This window comes from Eleginops maclovinus, chromosome 24 (assembly GCF_036324505.1).
Source record: "Eleginops maclovinus isolate JMC-PN-2008 ecotype Puerto Natales chromosome 24, JC_Emac_rtc_rv5, whole genome shotgun sequence".
In the NCBI taxonomy this organism is placed as follows: domain Eukaryota; kingdom Metazoa; phylum Chordata; class Actinopteri; order Perciformes; family Eleginopidae; genus Eleginops; species Eleginops maclovinus.
This window is the reverse complement of record NC_086372.1, coordinates 528672-552802: the sequence shown is the minus strand read 5'-3', so window position 1 is coordinate 552802 and position 24131 is coordinate 528672. Positions and strand designations below refer to the sequence as shown.

Genomic DNA, 24131 nt, shown 5'->3' with positions numbered 1-24131 from the left:
ACAAATGTCTTCAATAATTAACATATTTATATTTCAATCAAGTAGGAAAAATACACTGAAGGTTATTTTGATTTTATTTTGAAAACATCAAAGATACACTTGGATCATCCTCAGATCTTTGGTCTTAACATTTAAAATTAACCCTTAAACACAAAATTGAAACGTTAAAAATACTAAAGATTCAAGCTAAGACAAATTAACAACACTCAAAGTGTGTGTGTGTGTGTGTGTGTGTGTGTGTGTGTGTGTGTGTGTGTGTGTGTGTGTGTGTGTGTGTGTGTGTGTGTGTGTGTGTGTTATATGAGTGCAGTGTTTGTGTCTCTTTTCTCTACAGGGGGCATCTCTGCTTTCCTGCTTTGGCTGCAAACCAGCTTCCTGAAAAACAAACACACACACACACACACACACACACATATCCAGTTAAAAACCACAATGATTCAGTGTGCTGCTGTTAATGTGTGTGAAATAATGGTTGATCATGTAAGGTTCAAGTTCAACAGCTGGACGGGATCGTGCCAGCGTGAGTGTTCTGTAGTGATGTCACTGTTCTGGAGGTAAAACTACTGTTTGGCAGCTGTTTGGGCTCTCCCAGCAGCAGATCTAGTCTCTGTGGCATTGCTTCCCTGATCAGTGGTTTTGCATCTATTCTTACTGGTTTTCATGTTATTGTGATGGTTTTACTCACCGTCTCCTCCAGAGGGCAGAGATGCTGGGTGGGGGGGGCTGCCGCTCACAGTCCTCTAGGGTGTCGGGCAGCGGGACGCCGCTGGTCTCCGGCAGCAGCATACACAGAGCGCAGCCTATGATTGGTCCGCTACTGTACACCACCATGGCAGCCAATGAGATCGCTCCGTTTGGGTGGGCAGGGACGAGGGAGTTGGCCAGGCAACCGAGCCGGAAACACAGATTCACCAGAGACACACAGCGCTGCCTGAAGGACGAAGACATGGAGACATCAAGTACATGTAGTGTCTCTCTGTAGTCCTTTAGCGTCTCTGTAGTCCTTTAGTGTCTCTGTAGTCCTTTAGTGTCTCTGTAGTCCTTTGGTCTCTCTGTACTCCTTTAGTGTCTCTGTAGTCCTTTAGTGTCTCTGTAGTCCTTTAGTGTCTCGGTAGTCCTTTAGTGTCTCTGTAGTCCTTTAGTGTCTCTGTAGTCCTTTAGTCTCTCTGTAGTCCTTTAGTGTCTCTGTAGTCCTTTAGTCTCTCTGTAGTCCTTTAGTGTCTCTGTAGTCCTTTAGTCTCTCTGTACTCCTTTAGTGTCTCTGTAATCCTTTAGTCTCTCTGTAGTCCTTTAGTCTCTCTGTAGTCCTTTAGTGTCTCTGTAGTCCTTTAGTCTCTCTGTACTCCTTTAGTCTCTCTGTACTCCTTTAGTGTCTCTGTAGTCCTGTAGTCTCTCTGTAGTCCTTTAGTGTCTCTGTAATCCTTTAGTCTCTCTGTAGTCCTTTAGTCTCTCTGTAGTCCTTTAGTCTCTCTGTAGTCCTTTAGTCTCTCTGTAGTCCTTTAGTCTCTCTGTAGTCCTTTAGTGTCTCTGTAGTCCTTTAGTCTCTCTGTACTCCTTTAGTGTCTCTGTAGTCCTTTAGTCTCTCTGTATTCCTTTAGTGTCTCTGTAGTCCTTTAGTGTCTCTGTAGTCCTTTAGTGTCTCTGTAGTCCTTTAGTCTCTCTGTAGTCCTTTAGTGTCTCTGTAGTCCTTTAGTCTCTCTGTAGTCCTTTAGTGTCTCTGTAGTCCTTTAGTCTCTCTGTAGTCCTTTAGTGTCTCTGTATTCCTTTAGTGTCTCTGTATTCCTTTAGTGTCTCTGTAGTCCTTTAGTGTCTGTCTCTGTAGTCCTTTAGTGTCTCTGTAGTCCTTTAGTGTCTCTGTAGTCCTTTAGTGTCTCTGTAGTCCTTCAGTCTCTCTGTAGTCCTTTAGTGTCTCTGTAGTCCTTTAGTGTCTCTGTAGTCCTTTAGTGTCTCTGTAGTCCTTTAGTCTCTCTGTAGTCCTTTAGTCTCTCTGTAGTCCTTTAGTGTCTCTGTAGTCCTTTAGTCTCTCTGTAGTCCTTTAGTCTCTCTGTAGTCCTTTAGTGTCTCTGTAGTCCTTTAGTGTCTCTGTAGTCCTTTAGTCTCTCTGTAGTCCTTTAGTGTCTCTGTAGTCCTTTAGTCTCTCTGTACTCCTTTAGTCTCTCTGTATTCCTTTAGTGTCTCTGTAGTCCTGTAGTCTCTCTGTAGTCCTTTAGTGTCTCTGTAATCCTTTAGTCTCTCTGTAGTCCTTTAGTCTCTCTGTAGTCCTTTAGTCTCTCTGTAGTCCTTTAGTCTCTCTGTAGTCCTTTAGTGTCTCTGTAGTCCTTTAGTCTCTCTGTACTCCTTTAGTCTCTCTGTACTCCTTTAGTGTCTCTGTAGTCCTGTAGTCTCTCTGTAGTCCTTTAGTGTCTCTGTAATCCTTTAGTCTCTCTGTAGTCCTTTAGTCTCTCTGTAGTCCTTTAGTCTCTCTGTAGTCCTTTAGTCTCTCTGTAGTCCTTTAGTCTCTCTGTAGTCCTTTAGTGTCTCTGTAGTCCTTTAGTCTCTCTGTACTCCTTTAGTGTCTCTGTAGTCCTTTAGTCTCTCTGTATTCCTTTAGTGTCTCTGTAGTCCTTTAGTGTCTCTGTAGTCCTTTAGTGTCTCTGTAGTCCTTTAGTCTCTCTGTAGTCCTTTAGTGTCTCTGTAGTCCTTTAGTCTCTCTGTAGTCCTTTAGTGTCTCTGTAGTCCTTTAGTCCTCGTCTGGTAGTCCTTTAGTGTCTCTGTATCCTTTAGTGTCTCTGTAGTCCTTTAGTGTCTGTCTCTGTAAGTCCTTTAGTGTCTCTGTAGTCCTTTAGTGTCTCTGTAGTCCTTTAGTGTCTCTGTAGTCCTTCAGTCTCTCTGTAGTCCTTTAGTGTCTCTGTAGTCCTTTAGTGTCTCTGTAGTCCTTTAGTGTCTCTGTAGTCCTTTAGTCTCTCTGTAGTCCTTTAGTCTCTCTGTAGTCCTTTAGTGTCTCTGTAGTCCTTTAGTCTCTCTGTAGTCCTTTAGTCTCTCTGTAGTCCTTTAGTGTCTCTGTAGTCCTTTAGTGTCTCTGTAGTCCTTTAGTCTCTCTGTAGTCCTTTAGTGTCTCTGTAGTCCTTTAGTCTCTCTGTACTCCTTTAGTCTCTCTGTATTCCTTTAGTGTCTCTGTAGTCCTGTAGTCTCTCTGTAGTCCTTTAGTGTCTCTGTAGTCCTTTAGTCTCTCTGTAGTCCTTTAGTCTCTCTGTAGTCCTTTAGTCTCTCTGTAGTCCTTTAGTCTCTCTGTAGTCCTTTAGTCTCTCTGTAGTCCTTTAGTGTCTCTGTAGTCCTTTAGTCTCTCTGTACTCCTTTAGTGTCTCTGTATTCCTTTAGTGTCTCTGTAGTCCTTTAGTGTCTCTGTAGTCCTTTAGTGTCTCTGTAGTCCTTTAGTGTCTCTGTAGTCCTTTAGTCTCTCTGTAGTCCTTTAGTCTCTCTGTATTCCTTTAGTGTCTCTGTAGTCCTTTAGTGTCTCTGTAGTCCTTTAGTGTCTCTGTAGTCCCTTAGTGTCTCTGTAGTCCTTTAGTGTCTCTGTAGTCCTTTAGTGTCTCTGTAGTCCTTTAGTGTCTCTGTAGTCCTTTAGTCTCTCTGTATTCCTTTAGTGTCTCTGTAGTCCTTTAGTGTCTCTGTAGTCCTTTAGTCTCTCTGTAGTCCTTTAGTGTCTCTGTAGTCCTTTAGTCTCTCTGTATTCCTTCAGTCTCTCTGTAGTCCTTTAGTGTCTCTGTAGTCCTTTAGTCTCTCTGTAGTCCTTTAGTCTCTCTGTAGTCCTTTAGTATCTCTGTAGTCCTTTAGTGTCTCTGTAGTCCTTTAGTGTCTCTCTGTAGTCCTTTAGTGTCTCTGTAGTCCTTTAGTGTCTCTGTAGTCCTTTAGTCTCTCTGTAGTCCTTTAGTGTCTCTCTGTAGTCCTTTAGTCTCTCTGTAGTCCTTTAGTGTCTCTGTAGTCCTTTAGTCTCTCTGTATTCCTTCAGTCTCTCTGTAGTCCTTTAGTGTCTCTGTAGTCCTTTAGTGTCTCTGTAGTCCTTTAGTCTCTCTGTAGTCCTTTAGTCTCTCTGTAGTCCTTTAGTGTCTCTGTAGTCCTTTAGTCTCTCTGTAGTCCTTTAGTGTCTCTCTGTAGTCCTTTAGTCTCTCTGTAGTCCTTTAGTCTCTCTGTAGTCCTTTAGTCTCTCTGTAGTCCTTTAGTGTCTCTGTAGTCCTTTAGTCTCTCTGTAGTCCTTTAGTCTCTCTGTAGTCCTTTAGTCTCTCTGTAGTCCTTTAGTGTCTCTGTAGTCCTTTAGTGTCTCTGTAGTCCTTTAGTCTCTCTGTAGTCCTTTAGTCTCTCTGTAGTCCTTTAGTCTCTCTGTAGTCCTTTAGTGTCTCTGTAGTCCTTTAGTCTCTCTGTAGTCCTTTAGTCTCTCTGTACTCCTTTAGTGTCTCTGTAGTCCTTTAGTGTCTCTGTACTCCTTTAGTCTCTCTGTAGTCCTTTAGTGTCTCTGTAGTCCTTTAGTCTCTCTGTAGTCCTTTAGTCTCTCTGTACTCCTTTAGTGTCTCTGTAGTCCTTTAGTCTCTCTGTAGTCCTTTAGTCTCTCTGTAGTCCTTTAGTCTCTCTGTAGTCCTTTAGTCTCTCTGTAGTCCTTTAGTGTCTCTGTAGTCCTTTAGTCTCTCTGTAGTCCTTTAGTCTCTCTGTACTCCTTTAGTGTCTCTGTAGTCCTTTAGTGTCTCTGTAGTCCTTTAGTCTCTCTGTACTCCTTTAGTGTCTCTGTAGTCCTTTAGTCTCTCTGTAGTCCTTTAGTCTCTCTGTAGTCCTTTAGTCTCTCTGTAGTCCTTTAGTCTCTCTGTAGTCCTTTAGTGTCTCTGTAGTCCTTTAGTGTCTCTGTAGTCCTTTAGTGTCTCTGTAGTCCTTTAGTGTCTCTGTAGTCCTTTAGTGTCTCTGTAGTCCTTTAGTGTCTCTGTAGTCCTTTAGTGTCTCTGTAGTCCTGTAGTCTCTGTTATACCTGACCACCGTGGGGAAGAGCTCAATGCTGTACAGGATAGATATGAAGAGTGCTGCAAGGATGCAGAGTTTCCCGAGCAGCGCCAAACTCATCACCAGCACCGGTGCACCTACACACACACACACACACACACACACACACACACACACACACACACACACACACACACACACACACACACACACACACACACACACACACACACACACACACACACACACACACACACACACACACACACACACACACTGATCCAGATCTGACTGTATGCTGACGATGTTCCCCCTAACCTGGACCTTTCTACAGCACGTTGTTTCTGAATCCTCACCGTTGTATCGGGACAGCAGCAGCGACAGGAAGCAGGAGGCTCCGCTCAGGAACAGAGCGAGCATGCTGATTGGCCGCCGCCCCAGACGGACCAATGGCACGAGCAGACAGGGGGCCTCTGATAGGCCGGAGAAAAACTGTGCGGAGTAAACGCCGACGCCGAACGAGCTGATGTTCATGCAGATCCCGTAGTAGGTCAGCGCTGATGCAGCGCTGCAGGACGGACACATTTACCTCTTCATTCATTCCACACTTTTATTTACTCCTGTTTATATTTACCTCAGGGAGCTCATGATGAGCAGCCGCAGCAGCACGGTGCGGTGTCTCAGGTGGATGATGTCACAGGGGGTGCAGTCTCCTGATTTTGTCTCCTCCCCTGCCTCGCTAGCTTTCTGCAGGTCAGACCATGTGGAGTCCAACAGCTACACACAGACACACACACACACACACATCTTTAACTGATACTAATCTTGGGTGTGTGTTTGTAAGAGTGTTTGTTTACCAGGTCCAGACACTGTTTATCTGCAGGGCTGTTGCTACGGTAACGCTCCAGGACGTCCATCCTCCTCTTCAACAACAACCAGCGCGGAGACTCAGGGATCGACCTGCAGAAACAAGAAAATAAATAAAATACAGAAAACTAAACAGACAGCCAGACCGGTGTGTTTACCTACAGGTAGAGCGGCAGACAGATGATCTGAGGCAGTGACAGCGACAGGTGAAGCTGCCTCCAGGTGAGGCTCAACCAGGCCAGAGGAGCCCCCCCCATCGTCCCCAGACTAAAACAGAACGGCAGGAAGGCCGGAGGCCAGAGGCGAGCGGCGGGCGCCGTCCACTCCACTGCTAAACACAGAAACAACAAAGCTAATAATGGGCTATAAAGGAACTACAGCACGGTCACATGACTTCACGTCCCCACCGCTAAGCTAAAGGAGGCTAATGTTGGGCTATAAAGGAACTACAGCACGGTCACATGACTTCACGTCCCCACCGCTAAGCTAAAGGAGGCTAATGTTGGGCTATAAAGGAACTACAGCACGGTCACATGACTTCACGTCCCCACCGCTAAGCTAAAGGAGGCTAATGTTGGGCTATAAAGGAACTACAGCACGGTCACATGACTTCACGTCACCATTGCTAAGCTAAAGGAGGCTAATGATGGGCTATAAAGGAACTACAGCACGGTCACATGACTTCACGTCACCACCGCTAAGCTAAAGGAGGCTAATGTTGGGCTATAAAGGAACTACAGCACGGTCACATGACTTCACGTCACCACCGCCAAGCTAAAGGAGGCTAATGTTGGGCTATAAAGGAACTACAGCACGGTCACATGACTTCACGTCACCACCGCCAAGCTAAAGGAGGCTAATGTTGGGCTATAAAGGAACTACAGCACGGTCACATGACTTCACGTCCCCACCGCTAAGCTAAAGGTGGCTAATGTTGGGCTATAAAGGAACTACAGCACGGTCACATGACTTCACGTCACCACCGCCAAGCTAAAGGAGGCTAATGTTGGGCTATAAAGGAACTACAGCACGTTCACATGACTTCACGTCACCACCGCCAAGCTTAAGGAGGCTAATGTTGGGCTATAAAGGAACTACAGCACGGTCACATGACTTCAGGTCACCACCGCTAAGCTAAAGGCGGCTAATGTTGGGCTATAAAGGAACTACAGCACGGTCACATGACTTCACGTCACCACCGCCAAGCTAAAGGAGGCTAATGTTGGGCTATAAAGGAACTACAGCACGGTCACATGACTTCAGGTCACCACCGCTAAGCTAAAGGAGGCTAATGTTGGGCTATAAAGGAACTACAGCACGGTCACATGACTTCCCGTCTCCACTGCTAAGCTAAAGGCGGCTAATGTTGGGCTATAAATTAACTACAGCACGGTCACATGACTTCACGTCTCCACCGCTAAGCTAGAGGAGGCTAATGTTGGGCTATAAAGGAACTACAGCACGGTCACATGACTTCACGTCACCACCGCTAAGCTAGAGGAGGCTAATGTTGGGCTATAAAGGAACTACAGCACGGTCACATGACCTCCCGTCTCCACTGCTAAGCTAAAGGAGGCTAATGTTGGTCTATAAATGAACTACAGCACGGTCACATGACTTCACGTCTCCACTGCTAAGCTAAAGGAGGCTAATGTTGGGCTATAAAGGAACTACAGCACGGTCACATGACCTCCCGTCTCCACTGCTAAGCTAAAGGAGGCTAATGTTAGGCTATAAAGGAACTACAGCACGGTCACATGACTTCACGTCAAAACCGCTAAGCTAGAGGAGGCTAATGTTGGGCTATAAAGGAACTACAGCACGGTCACATGACCTCCCGTCTCCACTGCTAAGCTAAAGGAGGCTAATGTTGGTCTATAAATGAACTACAGCACGGTCACCTGACTTCACGTCTCCACTGCTAAGCTAAAGGAGGCTAATGTTGGGCTATAAAGGAACTACAGCACGGTCACATGACCTCCCGTCTCCACTGCTAAGCTAAAGGAGGCTAATGTTGGTCTATAAATGAACTACAGCACGGTCACATGACTTCACGTCTCCACTGCTAAGCTAAAGGAGGCTAATGTTGGGCTATAAAGGAACTACAGCACGGTCACATGACCTCCCGTCTCCACTGCTAAGCTAAAGGAGGCTAATGTTAGGCTATAAAGGAACTACAGCACGGTCACATGACTTCACGTCAAAACCGCTAAGCTAGAGGAGGCTAATGTTGGGCTATAAAGGAACTACAGCACGGTCACATGACCTCCCGTCTCCACTGCTAAGCTAAAGGAGGCTAATGTTGGTCTATAAATGAACTACAGCACGGTCACCTGACTTCACGTCTCCACTGCTAAGCTAAAGGAGGCTAATGTTGGGCTATAAAGGAACTACAGCACGGTCACATGACCTCCCGTCTCCACTGCTAAGCTAAAGGAGGCTAATGTTGGTCTATAAATGAACTACAGCACGGTCACATGACTTCACGTCTCCACTGCTAAGCTAAAGGAGGCTAATGTTGGGCTATAAAGGAACTACAGCACGGTCACATGACTTCACGTCACCACCGCTAAGCTAAAGGAGGCTAATGTTGGGCTATAAAGGAACTACAGCACGTTCACATGACTTCACGTCTCCACCGCTAAGCTAAAGGTGGCTAATGTTGGGCTATAAAGGAGCTACAGCACGGTCACATGACTTCACGTCACCACCGCTAAGCTAAAGGTGGCTAATGTTGGGCTATAAAGGAGCTACAGCACGGTCAGGTCAATGTTTCTTCCTGCCACCTCATCATGTTCACTTCTGACAAAAAGACTAAATTCCTCAGGATGTGATGGACCCAGTTGGGTCCAGCAGAGGTCGGAGGGCACCTCGTTAGCCCGGTCAGCAGGACTGTATCTGAACACGTGTTTGTTATCAGCTGTGAGCCCCACTGAGGTACAATCAATATCACCTCTAACGAGGGGAGCTAACGAGCTGCTGTTACCCAGGCTGAAGGAGCAGCTGTTGATGCAGCAGCAGCAGACGCCAGTCAGGCAGCGCACAGCCAGGAAGAGGACAGGCTGGGGGAACACGGCCGGAACCAGGCCGCAGGCGGCGTGTAAACACACACAAACCAGCAGCACCGGACGCTTCCCATACCTGCGCACGCGCATACACACACACACACACACACACACACACACAGGTTTACTCAACATGTGCATTGACGGGACTGTATCATCTGTGTGTGTGTGTGTGTGTGTGTGTGTGTGTGTTAGTTTCTTTACCGGTCTGAGAGCGCTCCCCCCACCAGCGAGCCCAGCAGCAGCCCTACCATGAAGAGCGTCTGACCGTACGCCAGCAGGTCTGTCCAGTCACACACTGACTGACACACACACAGAAATTCAGTAAGAAAAAAAGACTGTTACAACCCCCATTTAAGGCGCAGGATGCAGGGTTTCTTAAGCCTTCCCCGACCTCTGCTCCCGGGTTGGGTTCAGGGTGAGGTCGAGGATTTGTGGACTGCTAGTGTGTCTCCATGCAACCCATTCCGTGTATGTGAGCAGCTGTGCAATGCATTCTGGTTGTGTTTAGCTGTGATTTGAGGGACGGGGCGCTCCTCATTTACATTTGTTGACATCAGGGTCCTCCAGCACAGCTAACTGTTTCCTGAAGGCCTTTAAAACCCTTGGTGGAACATGCCCTCGATGTGAGGAGTTGAGAGATGCATTTAGAGACACAGTCTGTTGGTGTTTCTTTAACAGCTGACAGCAGCTTCACATTAACAGCTGGTGCTGCACATTAACTCTCAGTGTTAATCTGTGACCTGTTGTGTAAAGTTGTCAATCAATCAATCAATCAATCAAAGTTTATTTATATAACCTAATATCACAAATGGTACATGTGTCTCAGTGGACTTCACAGTTTGTACAGAATATGAATACGACCCCCTCTGTCCTTGGACCCTCACATCGGACAAGGAAAAACTTTCAATGAAACCCCAGAGATACGGGGGAAAGCGGAAAACCCTTAGGGAGAGCAGCAGAGGAGGGGTCCCTCCCCCAGGACGGACAGACATGCAGTGGATGTGGTGTTTAAATTAAAGAGATAATACATTAATCCAAAATGCTGGGAAATGCATGTTGCACTAACATTAGACTGTTGTGTAATGCTGTGTGTGACACCCAGGCATCGTTATTCAATCATAAAGACACACACATATACTTTTGAAGAGTATAAATAACAATAATAAACTGTTGTTATTTTTACGTCTGTTTTCCCGCTTTCTGTGCCGGCCTCCGATTGGTTGACCTCGGTGCCGTAGCCATGGGGACAGGTCTCGGCGACGATGGCAGCGGTGAAAATGTCGAGGAAGAAGAGGAAGGACGTGAAGAAGAAGACGAGGGAGAGGCGCCAGTACAGGGAGATCTGCAGCGGAGACATCTCCTCCGGTCAGGGCTCCAGAAACAACCTCAGCAGGCCGTCAGGAGAGACCCATGCTGCAGCCATTCCTTGCAAGAGTGTGTGTGTGTGTGTGTGTGTGTGTGTGTGTGTGTGTGTGTGTGTGTGTGTGTGTGTGTGTGTGTGTGTGTGTGTGTGTGTGTGTGTGTGTGTGTGTGTGTGAGAACAGTTGCTGCTGTCAGCCACACACTTCAGAACTCTCAGCTGGAGGTTCAGTCCCCGCCCTCTTCTCCTTATAAGGAGTGGAGGTGTTGCGACACCCTGTGGTGGTTTCCTGATATAGCTTTACACTGAATCATTGTTTCCAGGAATCAAACTGAGCATTAGTTAATTTAATTCAGTAAACAGAAGAGTTAGCTTCTGTCTTCTGGAGTAAAATAATTTATTAGACAGAATGTAATCATACACATACAATGTTTATCACGAAGAAATAATACGGCACATGAAATAAGAGATATTGTGAAAATATAATCACACTAACACTGAACTTTAACATATGCTTAGAAGTGATTAAATGCATTGATTTTCAGTGAGAAACAGTCTCTATTAGACATTTAACTTTACTACAAGAACCTCTATAATATACCTTTACTCAATACCAGTTACTGAATAGCGCCTGTTAGCATCAGCTGTTGTTATTTAGCCAAGCATGCTAACCACACCTGCTAACAGCTAACTAGCCCTCCTGCTGACTTGAAATAGGTTAATTTTTAAGGAATTACATACAATATAAAGTAAAAGTGCAGGGCACTGGACATAATAATCCCATATACTTATACAGATACACTCGTGCATATGTAAGAGTTTAATAGGTGTGTTTGTGGTTCTAAACGTTGCATACTAAATTAAAAGTAAGTAAACATTTGGTTTCACACGAGCCACGTCGCTCTCTCGGTCCGGTTTGTTTGCGTGTATAGAAACGTAATATTCCTGAATAGCACCTCCCATTGAACTTCTGCTAGCATTAGCTGTTAGCCATGTTACTCAGTCAAGCATGCTAACCACCAGAAGCTAACAGCTAACTATCTTTCCTACTGACTTGAAATGGAAATGTATTTGTGACACGTCATGAACTGTGTTTTCCTCGAGAACATTACTATTTAAAACACAGAATGCTAACGTATGCTAATGTATGCTAGGCTCAGTTTATTCGCTATAAAGTGGTCCACTTTAGGAAGTCTCTCCACTGAAGGTACTACAGGTCCATGCTCAGCGGACTCTATATCCCATCATGCTTTGCTCCTCTGGACCTCGCTCACCACGGTGGACAGAGCCGAGGACGGCGTGGAGTAAACGGCCGCCATGTTCTGCAGACCGAGCATCAGGCAGCGCCAGCTCAGCCGTAACGCCTTCCCCACGTTCTGACGGGAAACACTTTCAATTACTTTAAATCATTTATATTCAGTTTGGAGGATCCCCTGAGGAGGAATCCTAAAGACATCAGAAGCATCTCAGCTTTTTACCAACAAGTTTGATTAAAATAGTATTCATTCACTTCTATTGTAAACATCAACTTATATATTTACATTTTTGCAAGAGTTATTTATTTATTTATTAACATTTATCATATATTTAGTCATATATTAATATATTTTAAATATAGACATGTACTTATATTATATTTTATACCAACTATTACGTATTACTATTACTAGTACTTCAGCTATATATATTTTATAATTTAAATACGTTTTAGATTCATGTTCCCCAGAGGATAGATCCTAAAGACTCTTTTTATTATGTGTATTCATTATCAAATATTATCTGACTTTGTGTATTTTACTATATTTCAGAGGTCTGAGTACTTCCTGTTATCTGTCAGACTGATGACTTGTCCTGTGTTCTGGGTCAAAGGGCAAACAAAAGTGCTGAGTCATTGTTTACCACCTTGGGCTTAAAAAGAAACAGTTAAATAATGACCTATTTTAATTTATGTAAACAAACGCAGAACTTTACTTTTTCTTTGAATATGCTTTGGTCAGTTTTAGATTTAAAATAAACTTTATATTTATTTATTTTGAATTTAGTTTTAAAAGTCATTTTCTTTGCATAATTTACTATAATATTTATTTAAATGATATCTTTTAAAATGAAGGGATAAATATTATAATGAACTAAATGTTATTTATTTTGATCTTTACTTGAACTTTCATCATGTGCTTTAATTATTGATTTTAATTCATGCAACATAATGACAGTGTTATGACTGAATCGGGTTAAAGGTCATGGTGGTTTCCTACCTTCCTGAACTTCTTGTACCTCTTGTTCTTCCTCCTCTTGTTCTCCTCCTTCCTATTCCTCTTCTCCTGCTGTGTTTCCTCCTCTTCCTCCTCGATCAGAGGCTCGTACCTGTCGGGCAGGACGGAGAAACACACCTCTTTAGACGTTTGCTTCTTCTTCTTGGCTTCCGTCTGTGGAGCAGTTTCTTCCTCCTGAGCTCCCATCTTCTCCTCTTCCTCCTCTTCCTCTCCTTCTTCTCCCCTCACCTGCTCTGCTTCTCCTTCTGTCCTCGTGTTGTGCAGGAGGACTTTGCTCTGAGGTGGAGTCAGGCTTCATTACAGCCTGCAGCTCTGCAGACAGGAAGTGCACTAAAGCAGGATTAGAAGAACAATGTGTAGTCCACCTGATCTTCGGGACTACAGGGACAGTCAGCTCCACCTCTAACCAAGAAGAACTTTTAATATTCTATTTGTTAAGACTGAATAATGCTTCAGCTTGGACTGTCTTACATGAACTCTGAGTCGCACAGAAACCAGAAAACACGCTGAATAAAAGCTTCTGGAAAACATTCAGTCTTCATTTTTTTCTGTGCCCTCTGTTCCCCCTCTGTCTGAAACCAGAGCCCAGTCTCCTCTGACTGGTTAGCTGGCCGGCTTGGTTGTGATTGGTCAAACTGCTTAGAGATGTCCCACCCCTTAGCCTATCACGTACACTGTAATCAGAGGAGTCCGATGGAGGCGTTTCAGGCGGCTTTCAGTTCTGCATCTTTAAACTGGGATTATGAGTCTTTAGTTTCTCATTTTTTCCAACTTCTTGATAGTTTTGCATCTTTAGTCATTTTGAATGTCTTACTGTTGGGTGTACAACTATTTTTGGTCGTTTTAAACCTATTTCCTACAGTTCTGCGTCTGTCTTTCATGGTTTTACAACTCCTGCTGGTGATTCTGAGTGTCTCTGTGATGGTTCAGCAGTAGTTACCTCCTCTCTCTGTAGGTGTGCATTCCTTATTAGTCGTTTTGCATCTGTGGTCTGTAGTGATCGGGCTTTACTCCAAACTCCATGCACTTTTCTTTAGTGCTCTTCTTCTTGTTTGTTTCATAGTGTTTCCAGCTGTGTGTTTAACTCTTCTGCTGTGTGTTTAATGAACTGCAGATGGACGGCAGCTCCTCATGTTTACGTTGCTCCTGTGTTTTTCTGCAGACTTTAATAAAATGTTCCCCCAGAGGCAGAGAGAGACGGAGGATTATTAAGAAAGGAAAAACAACAAGTCTGCATACCAGAGATAAACTCTGCAGCCGCTCTGTGACTGAGAGGAAACACAAGCTTAAAACAACAAGCATTTATTCATTATATATAAATATATATATATATATTTCCAAATTTTCTAAACACACACATTTATTTCTTATTATTTTACAGAATTATAATTGTATTCTACTTTATTATCTAAAGGAATGACAGTAAAGCTATAGTAAGTTAAACCTATTGTTTCTGGACATTAAATATAATATAATTCCATATAATATTTTTTAGTATGATATTATTTTATATTATATTTAATATAATCTACATTTAACATAAGATCATATTATTTTATAATATTTGTTGCAATATAATTAATATCATTTACAAGTAATATAATTAATATTTGATATATCATTCATTTATTCAAATGTATATATAATACATAAAAATACATGTAATATAATATATAAAATAATCTACTCATAATATAATATTTACATTTGAAATTATATATTATTATAATTATTTAGTGGTCATTTTATTTTGAGAAAGCTGACAAAATCAGTCGATATTATATTCAGTTAGAAACAGTTTAGTGACTAATCATTAATATTAAACATTATATACACACATGTTTATTCTTATTTTGTTATATTAGGAATTGTTAATTAATGTATGATATTTAATATACTTCTGCATTATTAATTGTTTAAGTGGTTATTAAAGTAACCAGCAGCAGGCCGCACAGCACGGAGCCTTTAAAGTGTGGGACAGAGGCAACCAAGCGGCTTCCCCTTCGGAATAAAAGCACAGCCGCTTCAAAGTCATTGCAATTTCTCTCAGTGGAACGCTGGTCTCTTTTAGTTTGAAGATTTAAAGCGGAAGTTGTGTGTTCTCTTTCCGGTCCCCCGTCTCCGCCTCAGGTCAGAAATCTGTCCTTTAGAGTTATTCTTATTTTGTTGATAAAACTGTTAATTAAAGGTTGTTAGTTAAAGTATAGGTAGTTAAAGGTTTGAGTTACTTATGTGTGAAAACACAGGAGGTAACGGAGGAGCTAATGCTAACAAACAGAGAGGCTAAACTGTCGTAAACACTGTTATTAAAACATAATAAACAACAATCACCTTTATTCAGGGTTTTTATTTATTTCGTTTATTCCCTTTGAATTTAAATCCTAAGACTTCTTCCGTAAAATGTTGTAAAAATAAGAGAAATATTTATTTATCTTTAAAATCCTAAAGCAGTTCTTTCTTGGCTTCAATACAATAAAATTCTAATTTTTGCCGGATTTTAAATATTCCATTTTAAGGTCAAAAGGTAAAATTAATCTCAACTATTTTCCTTTAAACCCTGTTAAAGTTTTTAAATACAGAATGAGAAAAATAAATTATTTCATATAAGAATCTTTTTAAGAATGTCATCTATTTATTTATTATTATATGAAATGTTCTGTCTGTGTGTGTATGTAAGCAAATTCCTACTTAAATAAACTCAAATCTGATGAATAAAAATAGTAAAATGTCTCTCAGATAAAGGACATTGGAGGAGAAACCTCCCAAACTCCCCACTTTGTAAATAAATGTTTATTATTTTCTTCTCAGATGTCCGTCAGCTGGAGGTGAGGGTCTGTTAGAGGGGTCCTGATGTCGGCCCTAAGGAGGTCGCTGTTTCTTCTGGGCGGGGCTTCCCGGAGCAGCTCCTCCCTCATTGGCTCCTCCCTCAGTGGCTCCTCCCTCGTTGGCTCCTCCTCCCCGGGTATGGTTCTGCTCTCAAGCTCAACGGATGTGTTCCAGAACCTGGCTCTGGAGGACTGGATTGACGCTCATGTTGACCTCCAGCAGCGCCGCCTCCTGCTGCTGTGGAGGAACCGGCCCGCCGTGGTGATCGGGCGCCACCAGAACCCGTGGGCCGAGGCCGACCTTCCCCACATGAAGCGGGCAGGGGTACCTCTGGCCCGGAGGCGCAGCGGGGGGGGGGGCGGTCTACCACGACCTGGGAAATCTGAACGCCACCTTCTTCTGCTCCAAGCAGGCGTACGACCGGGGGAGGAACCTGGGGGTGGTCACCGGCGCTCTGAGGAGGGTCCGACCAGACCTGGACGTCAGAGCCACGGACCGGCTGGACATCGTGCTGAACGGGGACCTGAAGATCTCAGGTACGGGGGCACGGGGGCACAAGGGATAATAAACACATAATAACATCTAGATACTTAAAGTACCTGTGTGGTCAACAGGAAGTGCGTCTCGGCTCAGCAGGAAGTCCTCATACCACCACCTAACTCTACTGCACTCGGCCGACCGAGCCTCTCTCTCCTCGATGCTCCGCCCCTCCTGCTCTGGTATCCATAGCAACGCCACGCCAAGTGTCCGCTCGCCTGTCACCAACCTGAGAGACCACGCCCCCTCTCTGAAGTGGGAGGAGCTTCTGGAGGCGCTGCAGCTGCAGTTCAACAAAGGCGAGGAGAGAGAGAGAGGGCGCTCTCTGGTGGACGACCGCTCACACTGCAGTCACAGAAAATATAAAGAAACAAATAAATATATCAATAAAAACACAATAATAACAAATAAAAAGTAGGAAAATCATAAAACAAGTGGTAAGAAAAAAAATGTTATAATGTTGTTTTTGTTCCTCAGAGTTCGGCCTCAGCGCCGCCCTCTCCCCGGTCGACCCCTCCGATGACTCGGCGTTCCCCGGTGTGGCTGCGGCGGCGGCGGAGCTGCGTGGCTGGGACTGGACGTTCGGGAAGACGCCGAAGTTCAGCCTGAAGACGTGTCTACCGCTGGGCCCCGGCCGGGGGGGGGCGCTACTGCAGCTGGAGGTGAGGAGCGGCAGGATGGAAAACGTGGAGCTGATGGTCTCCAAGGACTGGATCCCCGAGAGGCTGTGCGTAGAGCTGAGCGCTGCCATGACTGGGGAGAAGTTCTGCAGACTGCATGCGGCCGCAGCGTTTAATGCAATGTCGCAGCGGGGGGGGGAGGACGGCGTGCTGCAGCACAGACTGGACGTCCTGTGTGACGCTGTGATCAACGCCATGGGCTGAAACTCAGCCAGGGACCCGGAGCACCCTGAAGCACTGGTGTTGATGCTCAGAAAATACAGATTTAAACAAATAAGGTTATTTTGTATGTTTCCTGTTGACTCAGTGTTGATCACAATGTTACACCATGAACAGGTGGGAGTTGAACCTGCAAAAACTTGAACTTAAGGCCACTAGCTCTACCCACTGAGCCATACACCTGTCTGGATATGCTGGGAGTTCTCTGAGAATTTGTATTACCTATGATTAAATGAGAAAGTGTTTGAATGTATAAGAAAATAAAGACAAATATGTTGTGTTTTGAGGACATTTTCTGGCTTTTTTTTATACTTTATTAATTAAAAATAGGAAATTCAATCTATGAATAAAATAATATTAAAATTGAATTATGAAATAAAACACTTCAATGTAAGAAATGAATATATTAAAAAATGTGCTTTATTTAAATGTACATTTCTGGTATGTTCTAGACTTTCTATACATTAGAATAATTTTAAAATAAAGACAATATAACAAAAAAAGCTTTAGTTACCAACTTGTCTATAGATATATTTGTTGGTTTATTTAATGTATAAATACAAAAATAATTGTATAAATGCTATTTTTAGTTTTTAGGTTAGTATTTTGTTGTTTTTGATTAATTATATAATTAATTCTAGGTTTAAAAACATGACGATCACTAGACAGCTCATGTCGCAGCACGCATGCGCAGTGAACCCTCTGTGCCATGCTGCCGAGCGGATTTGCTGCGGAAAGAGGTCTCACTCCGCTGATTCTCAGGAGACCAAATTCATGATTCGATTTTTGTAGTAATTGTAGAAAAAGAGTTTAAAAAAAGAATTAAACGAATTATAAAAATAAAGCATGCGAAAATAAAAGTAATAAAGTATGCACAATAACTGAACGTTTAAAATTATATTAATCTTTTCTTTTTTTTCTTTACAATTTTGGGACAATACAAATGGTTTAATTAATTTAATAAATACATATGAGACGATTAGTGCAAATTTAACACGTATTCTAAATTCAATAAAGTCATATGAATAAATAAATAATTATTAAAATGGAATAAATATGAAAATATATGTTTTAGATAAAATCTGAATTACCGAAAAATGCAATGTTTTGTTTATTTGGTCGGAATTCCAAAATCAAACACCAATAACTATCTGTAAAAACTAAAATTATCTGAATTAATTAAAGAGAATCTCAGCTTTATTTTTTGTGAATCTTTGGGGGAAGACATCAGAGAAAGTATTCAATCTGTTAAAAGAGAAACTCGAAACAGTAGAGGATTTATTCTGCCCTGCTATTCAGTGCAGTCCACCAGGCGGCGGTAAAGCAGGGAATCGAGACTGAACATCTAAATGTTAAACACCGTAGAAGAAGAAGAGGATGGAACCGCTGTAGTAACGTTTGGATTTAAAGCTTTGAATAAAAGACTGAAATGGACAAAAAAAAACCCGTCTTTTAAACAGTTTGCTTCTGTTTAAAGCTCAGTTTCATGTTTTCTATTCAGAAGAAACGTTTCATGCATTTACTGAGGATGTGAAGTGAGTTAGTCCCACCGAAGCAGGTGAGGCTAACAGGTGAGGCTAACAGGTGAAGCTAACAGGGTTAGCATTCACTTACGTTAACTATATGTCTCTGTCCAATCCCATGTTGATAAGAGTTTTACAAACTTGAGGAAATATGACTCTAAAATTGCATTTAAAACAGATTTGTTTTAAAAAGCCTTTAATTTGGATGAACATTTTAAAAGGACTTCATTTTCTTGACAATAAATAAAACGTAGATTTAAATTTCAACACAATTTAAATATGTATTGGAATTAATTTATTATTATTACTTTTTATAATATGTATTTGTATTTGTTTCATTTTATTATTATTATTAAAAAATCATTATTTTTACTTTTATTAGTGATTTGTTATAATCTTATTTTATTTGTATTTAAATGTACTTATTTCCAAGTGATATATTTATTTTTCTAATTTAATTGAGTACATTTTTGAAGGTCAATGGTAATTTTAATAGTTTTATATTCCTTTATCGTATTGTATATTATCTATAATATAAAATTACAATATATAATTATATGATATATATATATAATATTTATTGAATATAATATTTTTAACTGGTGTAATCATTTCCCAGTTTAGGATCAATGAAGGATCCATGATTCTAACGGTCAGTGTTTCTATGGAAACGGCATCGCGTTCACAGCTCCGTCTGGTCCTGGAAGAATCCGCGGAGTTAGCCCTCTGCTGCAGTCCAAATAAGAAACGATCTTTGTGAGTGTGTGTGAATCCTTCGTTTAACGGACAGTGAACCAGAGCACCGGAGGAGAACCGGATCAGCAGCAGCATGGGGAAGAAACAGAAGAAGTCCGGAGAGGACAGGTAACACACTGACGGTCTCACATGTGCCTGACAGTGGACAGGACTGTTAGCATTCCGTTAGTTTGGCTGCTAACCACGAGAATGCCTGTTCAGCAGCAAGTGGAAAGCTACATGCTAGGCTACGTGCTAACAGGCGGTACAATGAGGGGGAGCTAAGATGCTAAGCTAACTGTTAGCATGTCTATCTCTTTATTGAAGCCTTTTTAAAAACTCTCCAGCTCCATCAGATTACTGACACACACCAAACACACGTCTACGTATCAAAGCTGTCTGTCTCACACACACACACACACACACACACACACACACACACACACACACACACACACACACACACACACACACACATTCACAAATTTACATTTAGATAGAAATATAATTTACTGTTCCGAACAGGGAAATTACTTTGTCCACTAGTTTGCTATTGGATATTACAGGTCTTACATATATTTAAATAGGGAAATATATACTAGCTAACGAGGGTAATTATTTAAGACTCGCTCCAACACATGTATAATCAATGCTTAATAATAGTTAAAAGTGAGTACGTAATGCTGGTTTTATAAGTCATAATGAGTACGTATGTAATGTGTGTGGTAAGAGTGTAACCTGGAGCTTATTCCAAGGGAAACACAGCTAGCTCAAAAAACACGGAAGAAAAATGGAGCATGCTAATTTCAAAATTGAGAAAATAAAGAGTGAAAATACTAAAAGATCAGAATTTCAGTAAAAAATGTATGTTTCTTCTTGAATATAAGTGTGTCTGGTAAATAAATAACGATATATTATTGCAGTATAATAACAAAATATAATAAACGGGTATCATGCTCTAATTTGCAAAATGGTAGGAACAAAACACAATCCCGATGACACTTCATAATAGTGTCATGAAGACTCAGAAACGTAAATGCATTACTTAGAGTCCTCTCTGCTGAATTAGTGTGGTAATCATATGAGGAAAATTAAATAACGAGTAATGCTCTCTGCAGTTATATAATCATATTAAGTCTTACTTTAAGATTCATCTCCTTTATTTCGAGGGGTGGATACAAGAGCTGCAAGAGAGTCTCTCGCTGATTTCTGTAATCAGTAGTAGATCTCGAAGAGTCCTCGATGCAGGTATACATATTAGGTTTACTTTAAAGAGTCCTCTCCTGCTGATGTTCAGGTGTATATCAGTATGTAGTGTCTCTACTTTAAAGAGTTCTCTCCTGCTGATGTTCAGGTGTATATCAGTATGTAGAGTCTCTACTTTAAAGAGTCCTCTACTTTAAAGAGTCCTCTACTTTAAAGAGTCCTCTCCTGCTGATGTTCAGGTGTATATCAGTATGTAGTGTCTCTACTTTAAAGAGTCCTCTCCTGCTGATGTTCAGGTGTATATCAGTATGTAGCGTCTCTACTTTAAAGAGTCCTCTCCTGCTGATGTTCAGGTGTATATCAGTATGTAGTGTCTCTACTTTAAAGAGTCCTCTCCTGCTGATGTTCAGGTGTATATCAGTATGTAGAGTCTCTACTTTAAAGAGTCCTCTCCTGCTGATGTTCAGGTGTATATCAGTATGTAGAGTCTCTACTTTAAAGAGTCCTCTCCTGCTGATGTTCAGGTGTATATCAGTATGTAGAGTCTCTACTTTAAAGAGTCCTCTCCTGCTGATGTTCAGGTGTATATCAGTATGTAGTGTCTCTACTTTAAAGAGTCCTCTCCTGCTGATGTTCAGGTGTATATCAGTATGTAGAGTCTCTACTTTAAAGAGTCCTCTCCTGCTGATGTTCAGGTGTATATCAGTATGTAGTGTCTCTACTTTAAAGAGTCCTCTCCTGCTGATGTTCAGGTGTATATCAGTATGTAGAGTCTCTACTTTAAAGAGTCCTCTCCTGCTGATGTTCAGGTGTATATCAGTATGTAGAGTCTCTACTTTAAAGAGTCCTCTCCTGCTGATGTTCTCTACTTTAAAGAGTCCTCTCCTGCTGATGTTCTCTACTTTAAAGAGTCCTCTCCTGCTGATGTTCTCTACTTTAAAGAGTCCTCTCCTGCTGATGTTCTCTACTTTAAAGAGTCCTCTCCTGCTGATGTTCAGGTGTATATCAGTATGTAGAGTCTCTACTTTAAAGAGTCCTCTCCTGCTGATGTTCAGGTGTATGTAGTGTCTCTACTTTAAAGAGTCCTCTCCTGCTGATGTTCAGGTGTATATCAGTATGTAGTGTCTCTACTTTAAAGAGTCCTCTCCTGCTGATGTTCTCTACTTTAAAGAGTCCTCTCCTGCTGATGTTCAGGTGTATGTAGTGTCTCTACTTTAAAGAGTCCTCTCCTGCTGATGTTCAGGTGTATATCAGTATGTAGAGTCTCTACTTTAAAGAGTCCTCTCCTGCTGATGTTCAGGTGTATATCAGTATGTAGTGTCTCTACTTTAAAGAGTCCTCTCCTGCTGATGTTCAGGTGTATATCAGTATGTAGTGTCTCTACTTTAAAGAGTCCTCTCCTGCTGATGTTCAGGTGTATATCAGTATGTAGCGTCTCTACTTTAAAGAGTCCTCTCCTGCTGATGTTCAGGTGTATATCAGTATGTAGTGTCTCTACTTTAAAGAGTCCTCTCCTGCTGATGTTCAGGTGTATATCAGTATGTAGTGTCTCTACTTTAAAGAGTCCTCTCCTGCTGATGTTCAGGTGTATATCAGTGTGTAGTGTCTCTACTTTAAAGAGTCCTCTCCTGCTGATGTTCAGGTGTATATCAGTATGTAGAGTCTCTACTTTAAAGAGTCCTCTCCTGCTGATGTTCAGGTGTATATCAGTATGTAGTGTCTCTACTTTAAAGAGTCCTCTCCTGCTGATGTTCAGGTGTATATCAGTATGTAGTGTCTCTACTTTAAAGAGTCCTCTCCTGCTGATGTTCAGGTGTATATCAGTATGTAGAGTCTGTACTTTAAAGAGTCCTCTCCTGCTGATGTTCAGGTGTATATCAGTATGTAGAGTCTGTACTTTAAAGAGTCCTCTCCTGCTGATGTTCAGGTGTATATCAGTATGTAGAGTCTGTACTTTAAAGAGTCCTCTCCTGCTGATGTTCAGGTGTATATCAGTATGTAGAGTCTGTACTTTAAAGAGTCCTCTCCTGCTGATGTTCAGGTGTATATCAGTATGTAGTGTCTCTACTTTAAAGAGTCCTCTCCTGCTGATGTTCAGGTGTATATCAGTATGTAGAGTCTCTACTTTAAAGAGTCCTCTCCTGCTGATGTTCAGGTGTATATCAGTATGTAGAGTCTCTACTTTAAAGAGTCCTCTCCTGCTGATGTTCAGGTGTATATCAGTATGTAGAGTCTGTACTTTAAAGAGTCCTCTCCTGCTGATGTTCAGGTGTATATCAGTATGTAGTGTCTCTACTTTAAAGAGTCCTCTCCTGCTGATGTTCAGGTGTATATCAGTATGTAGCGTCTCTACTTTAAAGAGTCCTCTCCTGGTTGTTAATTGGTTAATTGACTCTCTTCTTCTGCAGTGCCAAAGACGACGGCGTGGATCTGGACGCTCTCGCCGCGGAGATCGAAGGAGCCGGCGCCTCTAAAGAGCCCAAAGGGAAGAAGAAGAAGAAAGGAGCCAAGAAGGAGGACTACGAGTTCGTTGCCATCCTTAACCCTCCTCCTCCTCCTCGTTGTTGTTGTTGTTTTTTATCTTAACTGTTGTTTGTTTGTCCTCCTGCAGTGAGGACGACATCCTGAAGGAGTTGGAGGAGTTGTCTCTGGAGACTCGGGGAGGAAGAGCTAAGGTAATGGAAGCTCCTGTTGGTTGGTGGTTTGTTTGTTTGTGTAGGTCATTTACCTCTGGTTGTTCTGTTTGATTCAGGACGAGGAGGCGGAGATGGTGGAGCCTCCCAAACCACAGAAGAAGAAGACGAGGAAGGGGAAGAAAGGAGGCGCTGAGGAGGAGGAGGGGGAGGAGGAAGGAGACGACAAGAAGGTCCGTCTCAGATTCTGAGCGTGTTACCCAAACTAAATACTTATTAATCACATGTTCTCCTCTTGTTCCTCCTCTTGTTCCTCCTCTTGTTCCTCCTCTTGTTCCTCCTCTTGTTCCTCCTCTTGTTCTCTCCTGTTGTACCTCCTGTTGTACCTCCTCTTGTTCCTCCTCTTGTTCCTCCTCTTGTTCCTCCTCTTGTTCCCTCCTCTTGTTCCTCCTCTTGTTTCTCCTCTTGTTCCTCCTCTTGTTTCTCCTCTTGTTCCTCCTCTTGTTCCCTCCTCTTGTTCCTCCTCTTGTTTCTCCTCTTGTTCCTCCTCTTGTTCTCTCCTGTTGTACCTCCTCTTGTTCCTCCTCTTGTTCCTCCTCTTGTTTCTCCTCTTGTTTCTCCTCTTGTTCCTCCTCTTGTTCCTCTTCTTGTTTCTCCTCTTGTTCCTCCTCTTGTTCCTCCTCTTGTTCCTCCTCTTGTTTCTCCTCTTGTTTCTCCTCTTGTTCCTCCTCTTGTTCCTCCTCTTGTTCCTCCTCTTGTTTCTCCTCTTGTTCCTCCTCTTGTTCCTCCTCTTGTTCTCTTGTTCCTCCTCTTGTTTCTCCTCTTGTTTCTCCTCTTGTTCCCTCCTCTTGTTCCTCCTCTTGTTTCTCGTCTTGTTCCTCCTCTTGTTCCTCCTCTTGTTTCTCCTCTTGTTTCTCCTCTTGTTTCTCCTCTTGTTTCTCCTCTTGTTCCTCCTCTTGTTCCTCCTCTTGTTTCTCCTCTTGTTTCTCCTCTTGTTCCTCCTCTTGTTCCTCCTCTTGTTCCTCCTCTTGTTCCTCCTCTTGTTCCTCCTCTTGTTCCTCCTCTTGTTTCTCCTCTTGTTCCCTCCTCTTGTTCCTCCTCTTGTTCCTCCTCTTGTTTCTCCTCTTGTTTCTCCTCTTGTTCCTTCTCTTGTTCCTCCTCTTGTTCCTCCTCTTGTTCCTCCTCTTGTTCCTCCTCTTGTTCTCTCCTCTTGTTCCTCCTCTTGTTCCTTCTCTTGTTCCT

General features: G+C 42.5%; 3 protein-coding genes and 1 long non-coding RNA gene across 4 annotated transcripts in view; 3 read left to right on the top strand and 1 right to left on the bottom strand.

Moving 5' to 3' along the window:
• Positions 1-56: 56 nt before the first annotated feature.
• On the bottom strand, positions 57-13101 carry si:dkey-190l8.2. The gene is made up of 11 exons (XM_063878120.1): positions 12532-13101; positions 10081-11633; positions 9099-9196; positions 8816-8970; positions 5992-6160; positions 5820-5922; positions 5597-5739; positions 5319-5530; positions 4991-5099; positions 686-931; positions 57-375 (listed from the first exon to the last, which is right to left on the bottom strand). Exons 2-11 carry the CDS (start codon positions 10252-10254, stop codon positions 297-299), a joined length of 1488 nt encoding a protein of 495 aa, XP_063734190.1. The 5' UTR covers positions 10255-11633; positions 12532-13101; the 3' UTR covers positions 57-296.
• LOC134861118 (uncharacterized) lies at positions 7923-13060 on the top strand. The gene is made up of 2 exons (XR_010165370.1): positions 7923-9175; positions 10136-13060. It is a non-coding gene; the product is annotated as an uncharacterized LOC134861118 (long non-coding RNA).
• Positions 13102-14692: 1591 nt separating the features above from the next.
• On the top strand, positions 14693-17078 carry lipt1 (lipoyltransferase 1). The gene is given in 5 exon segments (XM_063877385.1): positions 14693-15054; positions 15339-15704; positions 15706-15892; positions 15971-16192; positions 16371-17078. Coding segments are annotated over 4 exon segments (1140 nt in total). The 5' UTR covers positions 14693-15054; positions 15339-15380; the 3' UTR covers positions 16778-17078.
• A 1107-nt stretch (positions 17079-18185) lies between these two features.
• eif5b (eukaryotic translation initiation factor 5B) overlaps positions 18186-24131 on the top strand; it is a 32412-nt gene continuing 26466 nt past the window's right edge. Inside the window, exons 1-5 of the mRNA XM_063877959.1 lie at positions 18186-18363; positions 18935-19179; positions 22665-22781; positions 22868-22931; positions 23009-23122. Of these exons, the coding sequence (XP_063734029.1) occupies positions 19145-19179; positions 22665-22781; positions 22868-22931; positions 23009-23122 (330 nt within the window). The 5' untranslated portion in view covers positions 18186-18363; positions 18935-19144. The remainder of the gene's footprint in view (positions 18364-18934; positions 19180-22664; positions 22782-22867; positions 22932-23008; positions 23123-24131) is intronic.

Coding starts and splice junctions, on each gene's coding strand:
- si:dkey-190l8.2 (XM_063878120.1), bottom strand. CDS start 10,254: ATGTCTCCGCTGCAGATCTCCCTGTACTGGCGCCTCTCCCTCGTCTTC. Junction 9,197..10,080: donor CAGAAAGCGGGAAAACAGAC/GTAAAAATAACA, acceptor TGTGTGTGTCAG/TCAGTGTGTGACTGGACAGA. Junction 5,923..5,991: donor ATCTGTCTGCCGCTCTACCT/GTAGGTAAACAC, acceptor TTGTTTCTGCAG/GTCGATCCCTGAGTCTCCGC.